This window comes from Pipistrellus kuhlii, unplaced genomic scaffold (genome assembly GCF_014108245.1).
Source record: "Pipistrellus kuhlii isolate mPipKuh1 unplaced genomic scaffold, mPipKuh1.p scaffold_m20_p_88, whole genome shotgun sequence".
NCBI classification, from domain to species: Eukaryota; Metazoa; Chordata; class Mammalia; order Chiroptera; family Vespertilionidae; genus Pipistrellus; species Pipistrellus kuhlii.
The window spans coordinates 124,218-144,875 of NW_023425593.1; the positions used below are offsets into that span (position 1 = coordinate 124,218).

General features: G+C 48.0%; 1 protein-coding gene and 1 long non-coding RNA gene across 2 annotated transcripts in view; one reads left to right on the forward strand and one right to left on the reverse strand.

Moving 5' to 3' along the window:
• Window positions 1-14,423, forward strand: part of JHY (junctional cadherin complex regulator) — a 93,525-nt gene extending 79,102 nt beyond the window's left edge. Inside the window, exons 6-8 of the mRNA XM_036426008.2 lie at window positions 11,071-11,151; window positions 11,991-12,119; window positions 13,899-14,423. Coding sequence (XP_036281901.1) covers window positions 11,071-11,151; window positions 11,991-12,119; window positions 13,899-14,093 — 405 coding nt within the window. The 3' untranslated portion in view covers window positions 14,094-14,423. The remainder of the gene's footprint in view (window positions 1-11,070; window positions 11,152-11,990; window positions 12,120-13,898) is intronic.
• LOC118712350 lies at window positions 3,559-4,512 on the reverse strand. Its single transcript, XR_004986015.2, has 3 exons — window positions 4,470-4,512; window positions 4,304-4,407; window positions 3,559-3,581 (listed from the first exon to the last, which is right to left on the reverse strand). It is a non-coding gene; the product is annotated as an uncharacterized LOC118712350 (long non-coding RNA).
• Window positions 14,424-20,658: the final 6,235 nt, after the last annotated feature.

The window sequence follows — 20,658 nt, forward strand, 5'->3', positions numbered from 1 at the left end:
CAGGCTTGATCCCCAGTAGGGGGCGTGCAGAAGGCAGCCGATCCATGATTCTCTCTCACCATTGATGTTTCTGGCTCTCTCTTCCTCTCCCTCTCTGAAATCAAGGGGAAAAAAAGGGGGGGGGGGGGATGGACGGCACAGAGGAATGTTAACGTGACCAGAGCAGCCAGGAGAAGCCCGCAGGGGGTTACAGTCAGTGCACCCTCGGGCGGGGCCTCCAGAAGAAAGGAAAGGGCTGCTCTGAGGAGCAGAGAGCTGGGCCAGGCAGACCGTGTGTCCGTTAGAGAGAGAAGCCTGGCCTGGCTGCGGTGTGGCTGAGGTTGAGGCTATGAAACACCAGCCCACTCCTGCCTCCCCACCCCCCACCCCTCAGGCCCGCGGTGCAGTCACCAGCTTGCCCAGCCCACCGCCCAGCAGGCCCCACCGGCGTCCTCACAGCCACACCGGGCCTCCCTGCTCCTCATCCTGACTCCACTCCCTCCCACCCTCTGCTTAGCTGGGCCGTGCTTCCTGCCTTGGCTGTGGAGTGAGGAGCTGGGTGACCCCGTTTCACTGTAAGAAATGTGTTTCTGGTATCACAAGTACCCCCCCCCCCCAGGACACACAGAAGCATCGTTGCACGGTGGGCTCTGCGGTGCCATCGGCACGGGAAGCACCTCATAAACAGCACAGTTGTAGACCAGGAAGCCAGACGCTCATTCCTGGGGAGTGCACCCAGGGCTCGGGCACCACACCCTCCACGTGGGCATGCCTGTGTCCTCCGCAGTCCGCTGCCAGGGCTAACGTAGCTCACACACACGCATCGGAGGACCGGAGGCAGCCTGCCGGCTGCAGGCTGCTGAAAGAGGGCGCTTTTGCTGCAGGGAAGGTAGCGATGTCCTTCCTGGGGGTACCAGTTGGCTCACGTCAGGACAGATTCCCCTGCACTCACCCGGATCATGCAGGAGGGCCGGGGCCGGAGAGTCCTCAGAGGGAAGAGGGAGGCAGATCTGGTCAGGGCACAGGCACGCCTGGGCAGGGGGGCAGGTTCAGGCCACCCCAATAGCCAAGAATCGCCACCCTGCCGGCCACAGGCTGCCTTTGGTTTCCTGTGCATGTGGAAGGCATGTCTACACTAGACTTAGGCCCTTCAGTGTTATCCAACACAGTGCACACACCTTCATTAAACATGCCTGCTGCGGAAAGTGCCAGCCTAAGAAAGAAAATGCAAGCTCCCCCCATGCTGGCTGGGTGGGTGAGTGGGGTAAGGACACGGCCACCGGCCACCGGTGGGAGTTCACATCTCCCGTCGCCCATCTCCGCTCCAGCACCAGGGACTCTGGGGCTTGGGCGAGTGCCCCATCCACCTAAGTTCCCATTTCCTCACGTGCGCAGTCAGGACTGCCCTGCCTTTGTGGGGTTGGGGTGGTGATGAAGTTACATGACGGAAAGCCTTTGCTCGCAAGGACCAAACAGCAGCCGGACGTCCTTCCTTCCTCAATGGTCTAAACTGTTCACTGCGCAGCCCAGTGCCAGCACAGCGCAGGGCCAGGGGGCTGGGACGGGCAGGAGGGAGGAGGGAAGTGCCTGTGCTGCTTCCCCAGCCCGCTCCCCGCTTGGAAACCCCTCCCTCCTGCCTTCCTTCCAAAATGGTGCAACCCCTCCAGGTCCCCCTTCTCCACCCACGCCTGCCTTCCCCGGCCTTGGTCCCGAAGCGTCTCCAAAGCTGGGCTGGTGCAGAGGGAGCCCTGCGGACAGCAGGCGGCCAGGCACCAGACAGAGGATCTGTCCAGGTCCTGCCCGTTTGCTGATCAGCAATCTGTGGTCTCCAAGGGAATCGGCCTGAATCCCATTAAAAATCTGAGGATGCGTAGATAATAGGCCTTTTCCTCACTTCCGTATGAGTCCAGGCATTGTCCGCACCATCTCGTCCAGACGCCAGTGGGAGAGATGACCACGCTGCCCAAAGCACCTGCCGCTGCCCCAGGTGCGCTGCCCCCCCCCCCCCCTGCGCTGCTCCCTGGGCAGCTGTGATGGGCCGGCTGCTGTCGCACAGCCTGGGCGTCGCTGCACCGCTGCTCCCTGCTCCCGAGAAGGGGTTTCTGTGGATTGAGTGTAGCAGCCACAGAGCAGCTTCCTTCCTGTGCCCCCCCCCCCCCCACAGTGTTTGAGCCTGATCTGTCCTGTGTCTCACCTCTGAGGGTGTTTAGAAAGAGCCTGCTGTGCCTCCCCCCCCACCCCCCCCCAAGCAGGGCCATGTCCTCCTCAGTCGTTTCCAGTCGGGCACACTTCGCCCAAGTTCATAGTCCGTTGCTCCTCCAGTGGGAGAAGTGTGCTGAGTTACTGGCAAAGGTCAGGAGAGCCTCCGCAGGAGACCAGAGCGAAGCCGCTGGGGGCCAGGTGGGGGCAGGGACAGCTGGGACTGTGGCTGCCTCTGGGAGTGGAACCTGACAGCTCTGTCTTTGCTGGTCTTTTGTGTGTGTGTGTGAGGGGTGGGGGGAGTGCGGGGGGGGGGGGAGTGCATCAAGCTATTGTGAATGTCCAGTCTTGTACAGCCAAGAAGTAAATCAAAGTAAAGTCTAGGGATTATTTTGTTACAAAGGCCTTTGAAGAGGGGGAAAGTAGATTAGTGGGTGCCTGGGGCTGGATTCGTAGGGGAGAAGGGGAGCGACTGCTCCTGGCTGCGGGGTTTCCTTTCAGGGTGGTGAGTGTGTTCCACAATCGGATTGTGGGATGTTTGCACCACTCCGTGGTAGGCTGAGTGACCACCGAATTGGGCAACTTCAAATGGGTGAGTCTTGTGCTGCGTGAAATACCTCAGAGAAGCTGTTAAAAAGCCTCCGTGGAAAGAGATCAAACAAACACGCAGTGCTGGGCGCCAGTCAAGGTTACTGGACCCAAAGTTAAGTAAATCCGGGCTTTTCATGGCCAGTCACCCGGAGCAAACTCTGTTAGCCACCGCTCTCCCTCCAGACCGCTCTGCTGGCGGCTGCTCCTGGAAGGGCAAGGAGCTTTGGACAGAGTCTTGGGCCCACACTCTTCCTGCCTGTCAATGAGGCTCTGTTTCTCTGCGCCAACCAAGGCGTGTGTGTTCCTGGCGAGAGTGGGAGCCGGGACTGGGGAGCAGCGAGCGATTATTCACACCCCACGACAGACCTGTGAGTCTGTGCGATGATTAAAGCTGAGCTGCTCAGACGAAGAATGGATTATGGGTCCAGCACTTTTCTCATCCGCTAGGACAAATTGGATCTAGGACTTGGATGCAAGTGGGGTTCTCTCCTCCTCTTTTGTTACTGGTTTACTTTGGCAAATAGACAGCAACTTGGTGATTGCAAAACAATGGTTCAGAAGACAAGTCAGAAAAAGAACAAATTTGCAGTTGCAAAGTATATGATACTAGGGACCCAGTGCATGAATTCGTGCACCTTCACAGGAACTGTGGGCAGGGAGGCTGCGGTGGGCACTGGGGCAGGTCTTGGCTAGGCCCCTCCTGCCACAGTCTCCCCCTACCCCCCCATCCCCTGTCTGCCAGCAGCCCTGCTGATGGAACAGAGTGATTGGGGCAGGTGCCAGCAGCTGCTGCTCACACCCACTGACAGCACCTAGGATCAGGGTCAGCACCGGGTACCAGCACCGGTGTAAGTGTTGGGTGGGACTCCGGCACGTGGAGCAAAGAATTTTCAGTAACCACCAGAGGCTTGCCCCAATGACAGTGACCCGTCTTGGTCTGGCACCCCCACTCACCTGCTCTGCCATCCCGCCATCCTGACACCTGCCATGTTCCACACTCTGCTGCCTGCTGCCAATACCAGCCATGTTCTGTGCACACCTCCTGGTGGTCAGTGCACATCATAGCAACCAGGTGTTCGGTTGTTCTGCCGTTTGGTCTATCTGCATTTTAGCCTTTTATTATATAGGATAGGAGCTCACTCACCTATTAAAAATTAACAAAGGTTTTTAAATGTGATAGTACCCAGATAATCCAGGTTTAGACCAAAAGAGCATTAGGGTTTTGTTTTGTTTCATTTTTTGCCTTTTAAATACCATATGATTTGTATTACTTATTTTTTTATTTTTACATTTTTCAATTATAGATTACTTTTAGTATTATTTTGTACTAGAGGCCCAGTGTATGAATTTGTGTACCTTGAAAGGTACTGTGGGCCATGAGTCTACGGTGGGCAAAGGGCCATATCTCGGCCCATCCTCCACACCCCCGGCCAGCCCCTCCCACTAAGGCCCCTGGTCCACTGCTGCCGACAGCCCCACCCCCACTGCTGCCACTCCCGTGCACTAACAGCACCGACCCCGCTCATCTGCCGACAGTGCAGACTGATTGGGGCCAGCACCAGCAGCAGGTGCCAGTGGGGCTGGCGCCATCAGTGGGTTGGAGTGTTGGCTACTGGCCCCGATTGCCCCTGAGGGCTTCTCCACCTCCCCCTAACCCTGAGGGCTTCTCCCCCTCCCACTGACCCTGAGGGCTTCTTCACCTCTCCCTGCTCCTAAGGGGCGATCGGGGCAGCAGCCACCACTCACACACGCTGACAGTGCCAAGTGATTGGGACCCACGCTGGGCACCGACAACGGTGCAAGTGCAAGTGGGGCTGGCGCCAGCAGCAGGTATGAAGGCCTGGTGGGACCACAGTGTATGGGAGCAAAGAATTTTCAGTGACCACTAGAGGCTCACCCCAATGACAGCGGCCGGCGACCCGCCTTGGTTGGTGCCCCCACTCACCTGCTCCACCATCCCACCTCAGCCGATGCCTGCCATGTTCGGTGCTCTGCCACCTGCTACCAACACCCACCATGTTCCATGCGCGCCCCCTGGTGGTCAGCACACATCATAGTGACTGGTGGTTCAGTTGTTCTGCTGTTCAGTCTATTTGCATACAGTGGTGCCTCGCATAAAGAACGCCTCACACAGTGAACGCTGCACACAACGAACTTCATTTCATGATTCATACAACGAACTTCGTTTCACACAACGAAGTCGCCCGAGCTTCCATGACTGCTTTGCCCGAGCTTCCACGACTGCTTCGCCCGAGCTTGTGCCTTCGTGGACCCAGGAAGAAGCAGTAGTTGATGACACAGAAGTGGTGAAGGACATCATCACAGTGGCCCAAAGGTTGGAATTAGAGGTAGAGGAAGAGGATGTAGAGGAGCTTATTGAGGAACACGAAGAAGAGCTGACAACTGAAGAGCTCCAAGCACTTCTGGTCCAGCAACAGGACAATGCTCAAAGGGAAGCGTCATCTGATAATGAGGAGCAACAATCAAACAATCAACCAATCCCAACTGCTGACATCAAGAACATCCTGGTCAAATGGAAAGCAGTTCAGGAGTTTACCAATGCCCACTATCCGGATTCAGCTGAAGCAAACAGGATCAACGATCTTTACTCCGATACTCTTGTCCGTTATTTCCAGCAGATGTTGGAGAAAAGAGAAAAACAAACTACTTTGGACAGGTTTTTCATGAAACCATCGGCCAAAAAGCAGAAAATGGATGAAGATGTGCAAGATTCGGTAGACTCTACTTAGTCTGTCTTAAAATTAAAAAAATGTGTGTTTTTTTTAAAAAAAAAATTATGTTTTTAGATGTATCTAAATAAAAATAATAACAAAAAAATTATCTTTTTTTATGTTATCTTAGCATATTTTATGCTACAGAACGAATTATTTTTTTTAACATGTATTGTTATGGGAAAACGCGTTTCACATAACGAACTTTTCGCATAACAAACTTGCTCCTGGAACGAATTAAGTTCGTTGTGTGAGGCACCACTGTACTAGGGTTTTATATAGAGAGATTGTTTTCAGGTGTACATCATAGTGATAAAACACCATATCTTTTACAAAGTGTTCCCCTGTTATTTCCAGTCCCTACCTAACACCATACATAGTTATTAAAATACTAGAGGCTCGGTGCATAAAATTTATGCACCCTCTCCAATCTGGGATCCCTCAAGGAATGTCCAACTGTCCTTTTAGGCCCAATCCTACCAGGATCGGGCCTAAATGGGCAGTTGGACATCCCTCTAACAATCCAGAACTGCTGGCTCCCGAATGCTCACCTGCCTACCTTCCTGATTGCCCCTAACCGCTTCTGCCTGCCAGCCAAATCACCCCCTAACCACTCCCCTGCTAGCCTGATTGATGCCTAACTGCTCCCCTGCCAGCCTGTTTGATGCCTAACTGCTCTCCTGCCAGCCTGATTGCCCCTAAATGCCCTCCCTTGCAAGCCTGGTCACCCCTAACTGCCCTCCCCTGCAGGCTTGATTGCCCCCAACTGCCCTCTCTTGCAGGCCTAGTCCCTTCCAACTGCCCTCCCCTTGCTGACCATCTTGTGGTGGCCATCTTGTGTCCACATGGGGGCAGCCATCTTGTGTATTGGAATGATGATCAATTTGCATATTTACAACTAAAAGGCAGAACTACTACCACCCAGAACTACGGAAAAGCTGGTTGAGTGGAAGTTCCACAACTAGAGAGGTGAAGAAAGCACAGTGAGGCTGGTCAGAGGTGCACGGCACAGAAAGTGCTGGCACCTGGATGTGCTGCTCTTTTCATTGGGAGGGAGATACAAGCTACTGCTTGCTCTGAACTCCAGTTCTGGGCGAGACTCTGGGGGACCCAGACACATACGGGGAGAAACTGGACCGTCTGGCATTGGGAACATGAGGGCGGCTTTCTCAGAGGTGCTCACAGTGATCATTGTTGGGTGCTGGACGTGGAGACGCAGGGACCTCTCTGGTGCAGGGCTGACTGACAGCCATTGCTCTGTCCCAGTGACTCCCAGAGACCCAACCCACCCAATTTACAACCCCACCCAAGCTGTGCACATCAGCTTTTGCATATGAATGGCCTGTCCTTTCTCTGTCTAAAACCTGTCAAACTGCAGCTGGGTCAGAGAGCCCCAGAGCTTCTAAAAGAAGGCCCAAGGCCCAGCAGCAGCAGCCAGCCTTGCTTCATAGCTGGACCTCATCTGGGCACTTCTAAACCCAATACAAAGAGAAGGAATCTACAGATGTCTCTGTAGCTCCTGCTGGGCGACCCTAGACAGTGGCTGACCTTGCACCACCTTGGAGATCCAAAAGCCAGTGTACCCAGTGGTCAATGTGAGACCATTCAGATTACAACTCTTCACATCCATAAGAGAGATACTCAAGGGACAGACTCAGTGAGCACCAAAGTCCCACTGAAGCAAGTCCTGCCCCATACGGGTGTCTCCTGCACAACAGATCTTCCAGTGTAGACACAGCTGGTCATCAAAGCCAATTGTCCTAGAGGTCAATTCCTCCCAGTAATACTAACAGCAATCAAGGATTAACTACAATAAAACTGTGCATACAGCCCACAAAGGGGTGCACCATGAGTGTCCACCTCACATGACTGGGAAGTCTGAGCCACTGGTCCCTATAGGACACCTACCACAAGGCCACTCTATCAATTCAAGGAGACTTAGCAGCTACTCAGTACATAGAAACAAACACAGGGAAGCAGCCAAAAATAAACAGATAATGAAACAAGTCACAAATGAAAAAATTGGATGAAAGACTGGATATAGAGTTCAAAACCATGATTATAAGTTTACTCAAGAATCTTCTAGAAACCTCTGAGAAATTTAGTGAGATGTTCAAGGATATGAAAAAGGACCAACTAGCCGAAACCGGTTTGGCTCAGTGGTAGAGCATTGGTCTAGGGACTGAAGGCTCCCGGGTTCGATTCTGGTCAGGGGCATGTACATTGGTTGAGGGCACATCCCCGGTGGGGGGTGGGCAGGAGGCTGCTGGTCAATGTTTCTCTCTCATCGAAGTTTCTAGCTCTCTATCTCTCTCCCTTCCTCTCTATAAAAAATCAATAAAAAAAAATAATAAAATATATATTTTTTTTTTAAAAAAAAAAAAAAGAAAAAGGACCAACTAGAAATTAAGCATACACTGACTGAAATAAAGAATAATATATAGAGATCCAACAGCAGACTAGAGGATCGTAAGAATCAAGTCAAAGATTTGAAATACAAAGAAGCAAAAAACACCCAACTGGAAAAGAATAAAGAATCCAAAAATATGAAGATAGTGGAAGGAGCCCTCTGGGACAACTTCAAGTGTACCAACATCCAAATTATGGGGGTGCCAGAAGAAGCGTGGAAGAAAGAGGGACAGAGAGAAATATCAATGTGAGAGAAGCACACTGATTGGCTGCCTCACGCATGAGTTCTGACCAGGGCCCAGGCAGAGGAGGAGCCTGCAACCAAAGTACATGCCCTTGACCAGAATTGAACCTGGGACCCTTCAGACTGCAGACTCATGCTTTAACCACAGAGCCAAACTGGCTAGGGCTATGTGTGGAATCTTAAAGTGAAAAAACAACAACAACAACAAAAACACTCATAGAAACAGACCAAAGGGATGGTAAGCAGAAGGGAGGGGGTTGAGGATGGGTGAAAAGGGGAAGGGAATATAGTCAATAATATTATGATAAGTTGGCATGGTGACAGATAAATACTATAATTAATGGATGATCACTTTGTAAGGTATAAAAATGTCTAATCGCTAAAACCAATATAACCAATATAAGATTATATACCAACTATTCTTAAATTTTTGTAAATGCCTTTTGTAGGCAACAACAAAAAAGGCACATTTTCAAAAACATAGTGATAGCAAAATACAGTGTAATGCCAAACTGCTTAGTGAAAAGAAAATTAAATAAATGGTATCATGGTGGCAATTTTATAAAAATATGAACAAATAGATCTAAAGGGCAGAAACAGCTGTGGTGGTTTTGCTGGGGGGGGGGTGACTCTCTTTAAGGAGAGTGTGGTTTTGAAATGCAGTCAATGAGTAATATTCACCTCAATGTTGTTGGTTTTTAATGATTTTACGGTGGTCCGAAGGCTTCTTTAGGAAAGTATCTTCTCTCACCTTTTAGAATTCAGTGCACAGAAAGAGTTTTGACTAAATATTTGTCATTCTCGTTGGGCAGGCTCCATTTTCAGAGCTTTCACCCCTGGCAGTGTAGAAGTGTTGCCTCGGAGGCACATGCTGCTGGCTCTCCATGGACATGTCGTGGTACTGTACCATAGAAATGTGGCCTTGGTACCATAGAAATGTGTCGTGGTACCATAGAAATGTGGTACCATAGAAATGTGGCCTTCAGCTATGAGTCTCAGAGTTAACATGAACAGCAACTTCAAACACATGGGTTCATTTTCCTTACAACTAACCTGCAAGGAAGTACAATAGTTGCTAGCATAGTGGTTCTACGTCTCAAAACATCAGAACGAGTGTTTGTATAATTCTTTTTCCTTTTCCTGGCTGCAAGATTGCCTCTGAAGCTCCGGCCGCAGAATTCACATCACATGTCACCGGAGATGAAGGGAAAGGGGTGGGCTGCCCCAGGCCACATAAAAGCTCTCTCAGATGTCCCCTCCACCCAACCCAGAAAATTGTCACTCATACTTCATGGGCCAGACCTCGGTGCTCGGTGCTCGGTGTCTTTGTGAAAAGAGTATTTGGCTCTGAGCCTCCAAAATGGGAAATGGCAGCAGAGACACGAATGGGTATGACCTCCGGGTAGTCCGTCAAGAGGCCTGTGTGGACATGAGTTCACTGCTGAGGTCTGAGAGTTGTACACAGTGACTGTATCTGACGTGATGAAATGGAGGTGGTGTTTGTTACGCCTCTGGACTATCTGCCAAATTCTGTCTATGGAAAGGCACACTGGGTGTTTGTGTGCCTTAGGACTTTATTCACAGGAGCTTTCAAAAGGAGAAGAGCACCATGCCAGGTCCCGAGATACAGACAGTGCCCTCCCGGCCCCACAGCACCACCACCTCCGTGGGCTGCTCTTCCCTCTCCCACCAAACGCAGCACCAGCCCGGACATGCCCTGAGAGAAGTACTGTCATCCACGCCATCTTTGGGCATTGTCCTCTACCCTCCCCAAGGAAGGAAGCTAAATAAACTCACAAACTAAAAAAGAAAGATTTAGTTTCCCCACAAGGGCATCTGCTATAAGCAGCATGTCAATTTTTTGTTTGTTTTTAAAATATATGTATTTTTATTGATTTCTGAAAGGAAGGGAGAGGGAGAGAGAAATAGAAATATCCTATATAATAAAAGAGTAATATTCAAATTGTCCTTTCGAGTTCAACAAGGGGGTGGGGCTTGCTGGCCAACCACCAACAGCCCCACCCCTGGCTGGCCCTACCCACCCCAATCAGGGGCAGGGCCGGCCAGACCCCACCTGTGCATGAATTCAGGCACCGGCCTCTAGTGATGTTATAATATTCAAAAAACAGTAAGAGTCTAGGCATGACCTACAGAGAAACTCCTTTGATTCAATGTGAGTTGGATATTTTAAATGATTTGATTAATTTTACCTAACTCTTATTAATGTTTTTATCTTTGAAGGCATGAAGTAACATGAGGCAATTGATGATGACACTTGAACACAGTAACAGGCAGGAAAAACTCAAATACTCTCCTGACTGTAGACTAGATTAAGATATTCTTCAAACTGATGCTTTTGACATTAAAACCGACTTGCTACCCTAGCTGGTTTGGCTCAGTGGATAGGGCATTGGTTTGCGAACCGAAGGGTTCTAGGTTCGATTCTGGTCAATGGCACATGTCTGGTTTATGGGCTCGATCCCCAGTAGGGGGCGTGCAGGAGGCAGCCAATCGGTCATTCTCATCATTGGTGTTTCTATCTCTCCCTCCTATCTGAAATAAAAATATATATATATTTAAAAGACTATACATAAATTAATAGCAGCAGCAGCAAAGTGGTCATGTACATGTTACCAGTATATTAAACATGTTAACACCAAAATAGCACTTTGCTCACTTGAAATTTTTTATTAATGACGTTCAGATTTCAAATATTTAATTTTAGAAGTGGACAGGTGAAAACATGTTAGCTAGCCAGCTACAAAACACCAACGAAACTATTACCATAACTCCCATTGGAGCGGAAGGGCTGTCAGGAAATACACCCCTTCCCCTCCCCTGCCTGCTGTGGTGGCTGTGAGGACTGTGAGGGCGGACAAGTCCTTAAAAGAAACTGTCTCTGTGAATGTGTTCCAGAGTCCCAAGCTGAAAGGTTATCAGAAAGGAGATGTGAAGCTTGGAGGCCTTGGACCTGACCTTGAGTCCATCAGAGACAAAGTGAGTGTGGCATGCATATAGTGTGTCTTCAGGCTGGGATTTGCCCATCTGTCTTTTAGCAAAAATTGTATAAGATGCCCTCCCAGAACCCAGCCCTCGTTCGAGTGTCTCACTCTGAATAGAGACACTTCTGAAATATCACCAGTAACAGAGACCCGGGCATTCCTCTCGCTGTGAAATAAAATCACTCAGCAAGGTTGTGTTCGTATCCGTCCACCGTTCGGTTTTGAAGGCCCGAGCAGAAAAGGGGGGCGCGTGGAGAGAGCCGTGCGTGCACGCGTGCGGGGCTTTCCCCCGAGTCGGCTGGTAATTGTGCGAGGCGGCTGCAGGGAGACACTTAGGGTGAGAGTGCCCCAGCCCAGGAAGTGCACCCACTTTATTCTCTCCGCAGTGAAAGGAGATCTTCACTTAATGTGTTTTAACTGCAGTTGCACTCAAGGCATAAAAAGAGAGTACAGTTCAAAGTTGGAAGCAAAAATGAAAATAAATTGGGTAAATGCAACAAAGAAGAGGCTGAATGTGATTTAGCCGCTATGAAGGGACCCCTGGGTGTGTATGCAGCCACGTGCCCCCCTTCACACACACACACACACACACACACACACACACACACACACACACCCCTTTCCCTGGAGAGGCTGCTTCTGGGAGAAACATCAGCTTGATTAAGATATTCTTCAAACTGATGGAAACATCTTAATCTAGTCTGATGTTTCGTGGAGACAGCTCTGCTCCACTGCCCGCCCTCCCTGTGTGGCTGAGACAATGCCAGGGACTCTTTAATAGCGAACAGGGAGCTGGCAGGAGCAGCCATCACTGTCACTCTGTTTCTCTGAAAGATGCAGAAACTAAGACAGCAGAAGGAATACGCGAAGCAGGTGAAGGAGTACAACATGAAGACCCTCTCCCTCCTGTCCCACCCGCCGGCGGCAAAGCCCGAGAACAGCCCCGGCCTCTCCCGGCAGAAGGTGAGACCACGGGGGCAGCGCCCTCGCCCTCTCCGCTAGAATGAAAGGAAACCTTTGTTGCCTCACAACTCAGTGGGCCACGCGCTGGCTGGGCACAGGGCGTGTTTTAGCTGCTGCCGTTCCTGCAGCTGCCCGTCATCACAGCGTGGATGGAGCGTGATAGCCACACAAAGGGCGCGGCAAGGTTATTGCCTTCACTCATCAGCTTCCTTCTCACTATAGTGTTCAGGGATTGCCGCACGATGAAGATCAAACAGGGGTTTGGATTTCATTTTTATTTATTTATTTTTTAATATATTTTATTGATTTTCCCAGAGAGGAAGAGAGAGGGATAGAGAGTTAGAAACATCGATGAGAGAGAATCTTCGATCAGCTGCCTCTTGCACACCCCTCACTGGGGATGTGCCTGCAACCAAGGTACATGCCCTTGCCCGGAATCGAACCCGGGACCTTTCAGTCCCCAGACCGACGCTCTATCCACTGAGCCAAACCGGTCCCGGCAGGGGTTTGGTTTCTTAGTGAACCGGGATTGGTGGTTTCTGCTGTCGGTTTTTTCTCTGCAGTGAAGTGAGCCTTCAGGCAGTGGTGTTTTCGTGCTCTTGATGGGGCCCGTGTCCAAACCAAGTCCTTCGTTGTTTCTCTCAAGCTCATTCTCCTACATTCTCCCCGGGGGTGGTCACGTACAGCTCCCTCTATCCAAGGAAAATGATTTCATAAAATGCAGACTCTCTCTCTCTCTCTCTCTCTCGCAGCCATATTCCTCCAACCCAGGCACGACCTGCAGGGAAGGGTTCCTGCTCCACAGGCCCCTGCTCAGGCCCGGGAAGGCCGGCCTGGTGCCTGCAGGAGTGCGTGCATGTTCTCTCTCAGACCAGCTCCTGTCTTATTCACCGCCTGCCTTCCTCAGGCCTGCGCCTCCTCCGCGGAGTCACCCTGCTGCCCCTTTTTCTCTCCTTCCCCACCCCGTTAATGCTGCACACGGGATTCCAGGCAGCCCGTCTGTCCTGAGGGGCTCACAGGGGCGCTGCCGCACAGCGAGGACTGCAGCTTCTCTCTCCTGAGGGCGTTTTTCCCCTTCTAGGACTCCGTCCCATCCCTTCCTGTGGTAGCCACCAACAAACTCTGGTGAAAATAGAAAACTGACATAAAGGCAGATTTAGAAATCACATTTAGAGATAACATTTTATTGTAATGCCTTTCAGAACTGGCATCGCTCAGAAAAGAAAAGAAAGAAAACCTGCCTTTTCCAGTATCCATGTTTAGACAGTATACGAAAAAGGAAAAATAACAATTTCTAACCTCTAATAAGTACTTGCCAGACTTCTGAAAGGCCAGGGGCATGAGCAGCTGGTGTCACAATGGCAGTGCGATTTTCAGAGTAAATCTTGGTCTAAATTGGTAACAAGTCCTCTTTGGGTGAAAGGTCTGTAATATCTCCTTGTGACAAGTTTGGCTTTATCGAGACTGCTAGAGCTAACTCGGTCAAACGCAGGGCAAATCTATTTTCAAGCACTGAATAAGACTGTGCTTTATAAATAACAACAGAAGGTACTTTAAATCGCTAATTCTTGTGTGGCTGGTTTATGTTGCTTAAGCTGTAAATTATACTGCATTATTTGCATTTTCCATTTGATCTCCAAGTCCATACACATCTTACCACATTATTGTAGCAATAGCCTCCCCTTATGTTATCAATAAATATTCCCTAAGACCACATTTAATTTAAGGAATCCAGGGCTCACTCCCATTTCAAATAAAATTTCACCTGTATGCTTTCAGGCTTTGGAATACGCTAAGACCATCCCCAAACCCAAACCTTCAAATCTGGCTGACCAGGCGTCAAAGGAAAAGAAAAATCCAACCTCTGCTGGAGAAGACAAGTTGCCGGAGATCTCCCTGCTGGGCATCCTGCAGAGCAGGCACGAGCGGGAGAAGCAGGCCGTGGCCGCCTTCAAAGTCCTGCACATCGTGTAGCGCCGGAGGGACCCCAGGGCTGGCCCAGGGCGAGGACGCGCAGCCAGCCTCCCCACTCCACGGTGACCCGTCTCAACAGGCGCAGTCCGTGTGTGTGTTGCGTAGGATTTAAAACGTGGACCCTATTCTATCGTGGCGCCAGAGTGCACTTTCTAGGAAGAAATTTTGTTTAATTATTTATTTTCAAATCAGTTGAACTTTGGGCCTAGTAAGAACCAGAGAATAAGGCCTTTGGGTTTTATGTGGGATCTTTTTATTTCTTAAACAATCTGCACCCTTCCTTAGCAATGAAAACCATGAAGTTACCCAAAAATAAATTTATCAACTTGTGTTTCTCTCTTTTACATCCCTGGTAATAAAGAAAAAGCAGGAACTCTCCAGTTTCTATAAGATGTACTCAAATTGGACTAATGACCAGTATATTCTGAGATACCATTTCCAAAATATTTACAACATTTTTAAATTTAGCCAAGGTCTCACATATGAAACTGGGAGAGCCCTGGCCTGGGTGGCTTGCTTGGTTGCAGTGTCATCCCACACAACAAGAGAAGGCAGTTTGATTCCTGGTCAGGGCACAAACCCAGTATACGGGTTCAATCCAGTCAGAGCGCATGTGGGAGGCAAACAATGTTTCTCTCTCACATCAATGTTTCTCTCTCTCTCCCTCTCTCTCTCTCTGTGTGCGTGTGTGTGTGTCCTCCTTTCTCTAAAAATTATCCCAATGAAAAATAAATAAATATAAAAATAAGTAAGTAAAATTACAAGTGCAGATACATGGAGGTATGCCCACTCAAGTAGAACAATCCCTTGTGCTAAAGAGCATCACTAAGCAGCAGCAGCAGCCAGGCGGGAGCGGCCAGATTGGGAACGGCCAGGCCCGGAGCAGCCGGGCCCAGAGCAGCCAGGCCTGGAGCAGCAGCAGCCAGGCCAGGAGCAGCTGGTCGTGGAACAGATCAGAGCAACAGAGGCCAGGCCCGGAGCAGCCGGGCCCAGAACAGCTCGCTCCTCACCTGCCCATGCCATAGGGCTGCCTCTCAGACATGGCTGGAAACTTTTGGGGGAACTTGAGGGTCTGCTGAATCAAGGGATGAAGGCTTAGATCTGGATGTGTTGAATTGTTATAGCGCTGGGGTGTTGATCTGTGAGTGCCTTGTGTAGGGTCTGGATGAGGTTGGTTGATCTATTTGCAAGTGTCTTTTGTGTGAAGTGTAACCTTGGGCATGTGGAGGTATTATTGATTTGAGAAAATGCTAAGTAACTGATTTACTACCTGAAAAATTTAAAGTTCTGAAAGTTTAAGGTCTCTTGCCAAAAAGAAGTTTTAAAGCTAACACCTTAATTTTAATGGAGAAAGGGGAGGACAAGCCCTTCCCACCCAGAACAGGTAATCCAATTCCAGCCAGCAGCTATCTTTAAACAATGTATTCATTTACATTTGAATGGCTACACCCTTTGATAGCCCAAGGGCGAGTTTACATGTAAACAAGTTTGCTTCTCAGTTCCCAGAGCAGAAAAAACAAGGTTTAAAATTATTAGATTTTAAAATTTATTCTTAAAAATATAAAAGTTTATTAATTAAAAAAACAACAAAAACAACAAAAGGAAATTTAAAAACCTTATGAAAAATATTAACTGTTGATTATAATAGAATCAGAAATACGGGAGGGGAGTGGACTGACAATTCTCGGGGAAAAGGGGAGTGGTGGATGCGAGAAGAGACTCAACATAAACTGTGCGCCTATGGATGAGGACAGTGCGGGGGTGGGAACCTGGTGGAGGGGGGAAGAAATGAGGAACCTTTGTGATAATATGAACAATAAAGATTGATTTAAAAAAATATAGAAACTATAAAATTAAAGAGCATCACTATAATTAGAAATCCTCCAAGTCCAAAGAGACCAGCTCAGGCAGTTTGAGCCACACTTTGTCAAAGCTACTTACTCCAGACTTCTAGTGAAGACAACGGCATAGATACATGTGGTACCTGAATCCTCCCACAGCCACATCAAAACTACAAGTAAACTACGGAACAACCATCATTCAGAACCACCTGAAATCTAGCTGCATGGAAATCATACAACTAGGGATTAAAGAAGAAGCCACATTGAGACCGGTAGGAGTGGCAGAGATGTGGGACAGGCTGGTCCCTCACACATGTGTGGTGGTTTAAAATCGAGAGGGCTTTGGCCAGGTAGCTCAATTGGTTAGAGCATTGTCTTCGTATGCCAAAGTTGCAGGCTCCTTTCCCAGTCAGCATATACAAGAATCAACCAATGAATGCATAAATAAGTGGAATAACAAATTGATGACTCTCTCTCTCTCTTTCTCTCTCCTCTCTCTCTCTCCTCTCTCTCCTCTCTCTCTCTCTCTCTCTCTCTCTCTCTCTCTCTCTCTCTCCCTCTCCTCTCTCCCCACACACACACACTAACTCTTGCTCACTCTCACACTGTAAAAAAATCAGTAAGATTTTTTAAATAAAATAAGATTGGGAGGGATGTCTCAGCTACAGAGGTCCCCCCTGAGGAGTGAGGATTCCCAGAGCCAGGAAGAGAGGTCCCCATAACTTCTGGCTGTGAAAACCAGCAGGGATCGTGGCTGAGTGAGACAGGCTGCTGGAGTCCCACACAGTTCCCCTTAAGGGCTCACACAGGGACTTACTCAGACTCACTCCCTCTGAGCTCCAGTGCTGAGCAGCAGCTTGAAAGGAACCAGGGACATAAAGGGAGAAACTGGATTGTCTGACATCAGAGCAAGAAGTGAGGGGAAAATTTCTGCCAGAATAATGTTCTGGCAGTGACCATTGTTCCTTTTTGGAGACCCCACCCCCCATAGAGCTGGCAGATGGGCACTATGTGTGGATCTCCATCAATCAGGTTCACACTCTTTGCCCAGATTCCCTGAGATCCTGCCCTGCCCAAACCATTTCCAAGTGGCTTTCCCATACAAATGGCCTTTCGTGCCTCATGATTTGGACTTTTCTAAAATCTCTCAAACAAATAGATCTGGTGTCTGTGTATTCCATACCTCTCAATAAGTTACCCCAAGCCTGACACAGTGGCAGCTTAGCACCTCCTGGGTACCTCCCAGCCCAGCACAGGTGGCTATCCGCATATCACTCTATAGCTGTGCCGGCTGGCCCCAGGGAGGGCACAGGCCATGGGCAGACCTCGCACCTGGTAGACAGCTTCAAACCACACCAGATATTAATCGTTTACCTCCACAAGTGACACACTCAAGGGGACAGACTTGGTGGGCACCAAAGCCCCACTGAAGCTAGTCCTGCTCTATAGGCTCAACTCCTGAACAGAAGTTCCTCTGCTGTAGTTGTATCTGGTAACTTATGGGCCTGGGCCTCAATCCCTCCCAATGCCACCAACAGCACTCAAGACTCAACTACAACAGGACAATCCACACAGTCCACACAGGAGCGCCCCGCTCAAGTGACTGGGGAGGCTGCACCACTGCACCCTACAGGACACCTGTTACACAGGCCACTCTAACAAGACTGGGAGATGCAGCAGGTCTACCTAACACATAGAAAACAGACAAAATGCAGAGACAAAGAATCAGGTCCTAAATGGAAAAAAAAAAAGAGAGAGAAAGAAAAGAGAAATTTCCAGAAAAAGAACTAAATGAAATGGAGGCAAGCAAACAGATCCAGAGTTCAAAACAATGGTTATAAGGATGCTCATGGAACTTAGTGAGAACTTCAAAGGCTTGAAAAAGGACATAGAAACCATAAAAAAAGAATGAGGTTGGTTTGGTTCAGTGGTTTGGTTATGGACCAAAAAGTCCCAGTTTCTATTACAGTCAAGGGCACATACTTCAGTTGCAGACTCCCCCCAAGCCCATGCCCTGGCTGGGGCGTGTGCAGGAAGCAACCAATCAATGTGTTTCTCTCACATCAATGTTTCTCTCTGTCTTTCCCTCTTTTTCCACTCTCTTTAAAATAAAAACAATGCAAAAATATCCACAGATGAAGAATTTTTTAAAAAAATCAATCTTTATTGTTCATATTATTACAAAGGTTCCTCATTTCTTCCCCCCTCCACCAGGTTCCCACCCCACCCTTGGACCCCTCCCCGTCCCCTATTGTCCTCATCCATAGATATGAAGAATTAAAAAAAAAAAAGGAAGACCATGTCAGAAATAAAGGATACACTAATATACTAACAGATGAATAATTTATAGGGAATTAACAGTAGAGTATATGAAAATGAGAACCAAATAAGCTATTTGGAATATAAGCAAAAACAAACAAACAAACAAAAAACCACCCAATCAGAACAGCACCAAAAAAAAAAAAAAAAAAGAAAGAAAGAAGAAAGAAAGAAAGAAAGAAGAAGAAGAAGAAGGAAGGAAGGAAGGAAGGAAGGAAGGAAGGAAGGAAGGAAGGAAGGAAGAAAGAAAGAAAGAAAGAAAGAAAGAAAGAAAGAAAGAAAGAAAGAAAGAAAGAAAGAAAAAAGAAACCAGAAAATATTGAGGATAGTGAAAGTAGCCTCTGGGACAACTTCAAGTGTACTAACATTTGCATCATGGGGTGTGGAGGGAGAAGAGAGAAAACAAGAAATTGAAAAATAATGACAGTAAACTTCTCTAACCTGTGAAGGAAATATATATATAAACCTAAGTGACTGACCACTTGACTGTTTGACTGGTAGCTATGATGCAACTGACCACCAGGGGGCAGACACTCAATGCACAGGCATAGAAACATGGAACAGACTGATGAATCTCAGGGGGAAGGGGGCACAGGGAGGGCCGGAAGAGATTAACCAAAGATCTTATATGCACACTAGAGGTCCGGTGCACAGATTTGTGCACCAGTGGGGTCCCTCGGCCTGGTCTGTGGGGATCAGGCTGAAACTGTCAGTCTGACATTCCCCAAGGAGTTCTGGATTGTGAGAAGCCACAGGCCAGGCCAAGGGACCCACTGGTGCATGGGCCTCTAGGAGGCATATAAGCCCAGGAAGCACAGAGAGTCCCAAACAAGATGAACCTAGAGAGGTCCACACCAAAACACATCATAAGTAAGGTACAAATGGTTAAACACAAAGACAGAATCTTAAAAGCAACAAGAGAAAAGCAGTTAGTTACTGATTTCTCAACAGAAACTCTGCAGGGTAGAAGGGAGTGGCAAGAAATATTCAAAGTGATGAACAGCAAAGAACTACAACCAAGAATACTCCACCCAAGGAAGCTATCATTTAGAATCAAAGGATATATAAAGAACTTTCCAGGCAATAAAAAGTTAAAGGAGTTCATCACCATCAAACCAGTATTATATGAAATGTTAAAGGCTCTTCTTTAATAAGAAGAAAACAATTAAAAATATGAACAATAAAATGGCAATAAAGACATCTATCAACAACTTAAATTTTAAAATTGCCCTGGCTGGTGTTCTCAGTGATCAGAGCATCAGCTGACACACCAAAAGGTCATGGGTGCAATTCCTGATCGAGGGCACATACCTGGGTTGCAGGTTCAATTCCCAGCCCCTGTCTGGGCACATGCAGGAGGCAACCAATCAATGTCTCCCACATAGATGTCTGTCTCTCTCTCTCTCTCGCTCTCTCTCTCTCTCTCTCTCTCTCTCTCTCTCTCTCTCTATCTCCCCAACCCTCCTTTCACTCTCTCTAAAAAAGTCAATGGAAAAAAATATCCTCATGCCCTAACTGGTTTGGCTCAGTGGATAGAGCATCAGCCTGGATCATGAAGGGTCCCAGGATAAATTCCAGTCAAGGGCACAAACCCATGTTGCAGTCTTGATCCACAGTAGGGGGCATACAGGAGGCAGCCAATCGATGATTCTTTATCATCATTGATGTTTCTATCTCTTTCTTCCTCTTCCTTCCTCTCTGAAAGCATATATGTATATGTATATGTATATTTAATATATATTTTTTAAAGAAAAAATATCCTCAGATGGTGATTAACAACAACAACAAAAACAAACCACACAAACAAAACAAAAACAAACAAAATAAATGAAAAAGCAAAACAGAAACCAACTCATAGATCCAGAGAACATTTTGACAGTTGACAGATGGAAGGGGTTAAGGGATTATGAAGTACAAATTGATTGTTACAATATAGCCATTGGGGATATAAAGTATAGCATAGGGAATACAGTCAATAATATTGTAATGGCCGAAACCGGTTTGGCTCAATGGATAGAGCATAGGCTTGGGGACTGAAAGGTCCCAGGTTCAATTCCGGTCAAGGGCATGTACCCTGGTTGCGGGCATATCCCCAGTAGGGGGTGTGCAAGAGGCAGCTGATCGATGACTCTCTCTCATCGATGTTTCTAACTCTCTGTCTCTCTCCCTTCCTCTCTGTACAAAATCAATAAAATATATTTTTTTAAATAATAATAATAATATTGTAATAACTATGTATGGTGTCCGATGGGTATAAGATTTATCTGGATGATCACTTAGTAAGTTACATAAGGCCTAATAACCTAATGTAATATTGTATACCAACTATAATTAAAAAATTAAAATGGCCCCCATCCAGTGTTGCTCAGTGGTTGAGCATCAACCTAGGAACCAGGAGATCACAG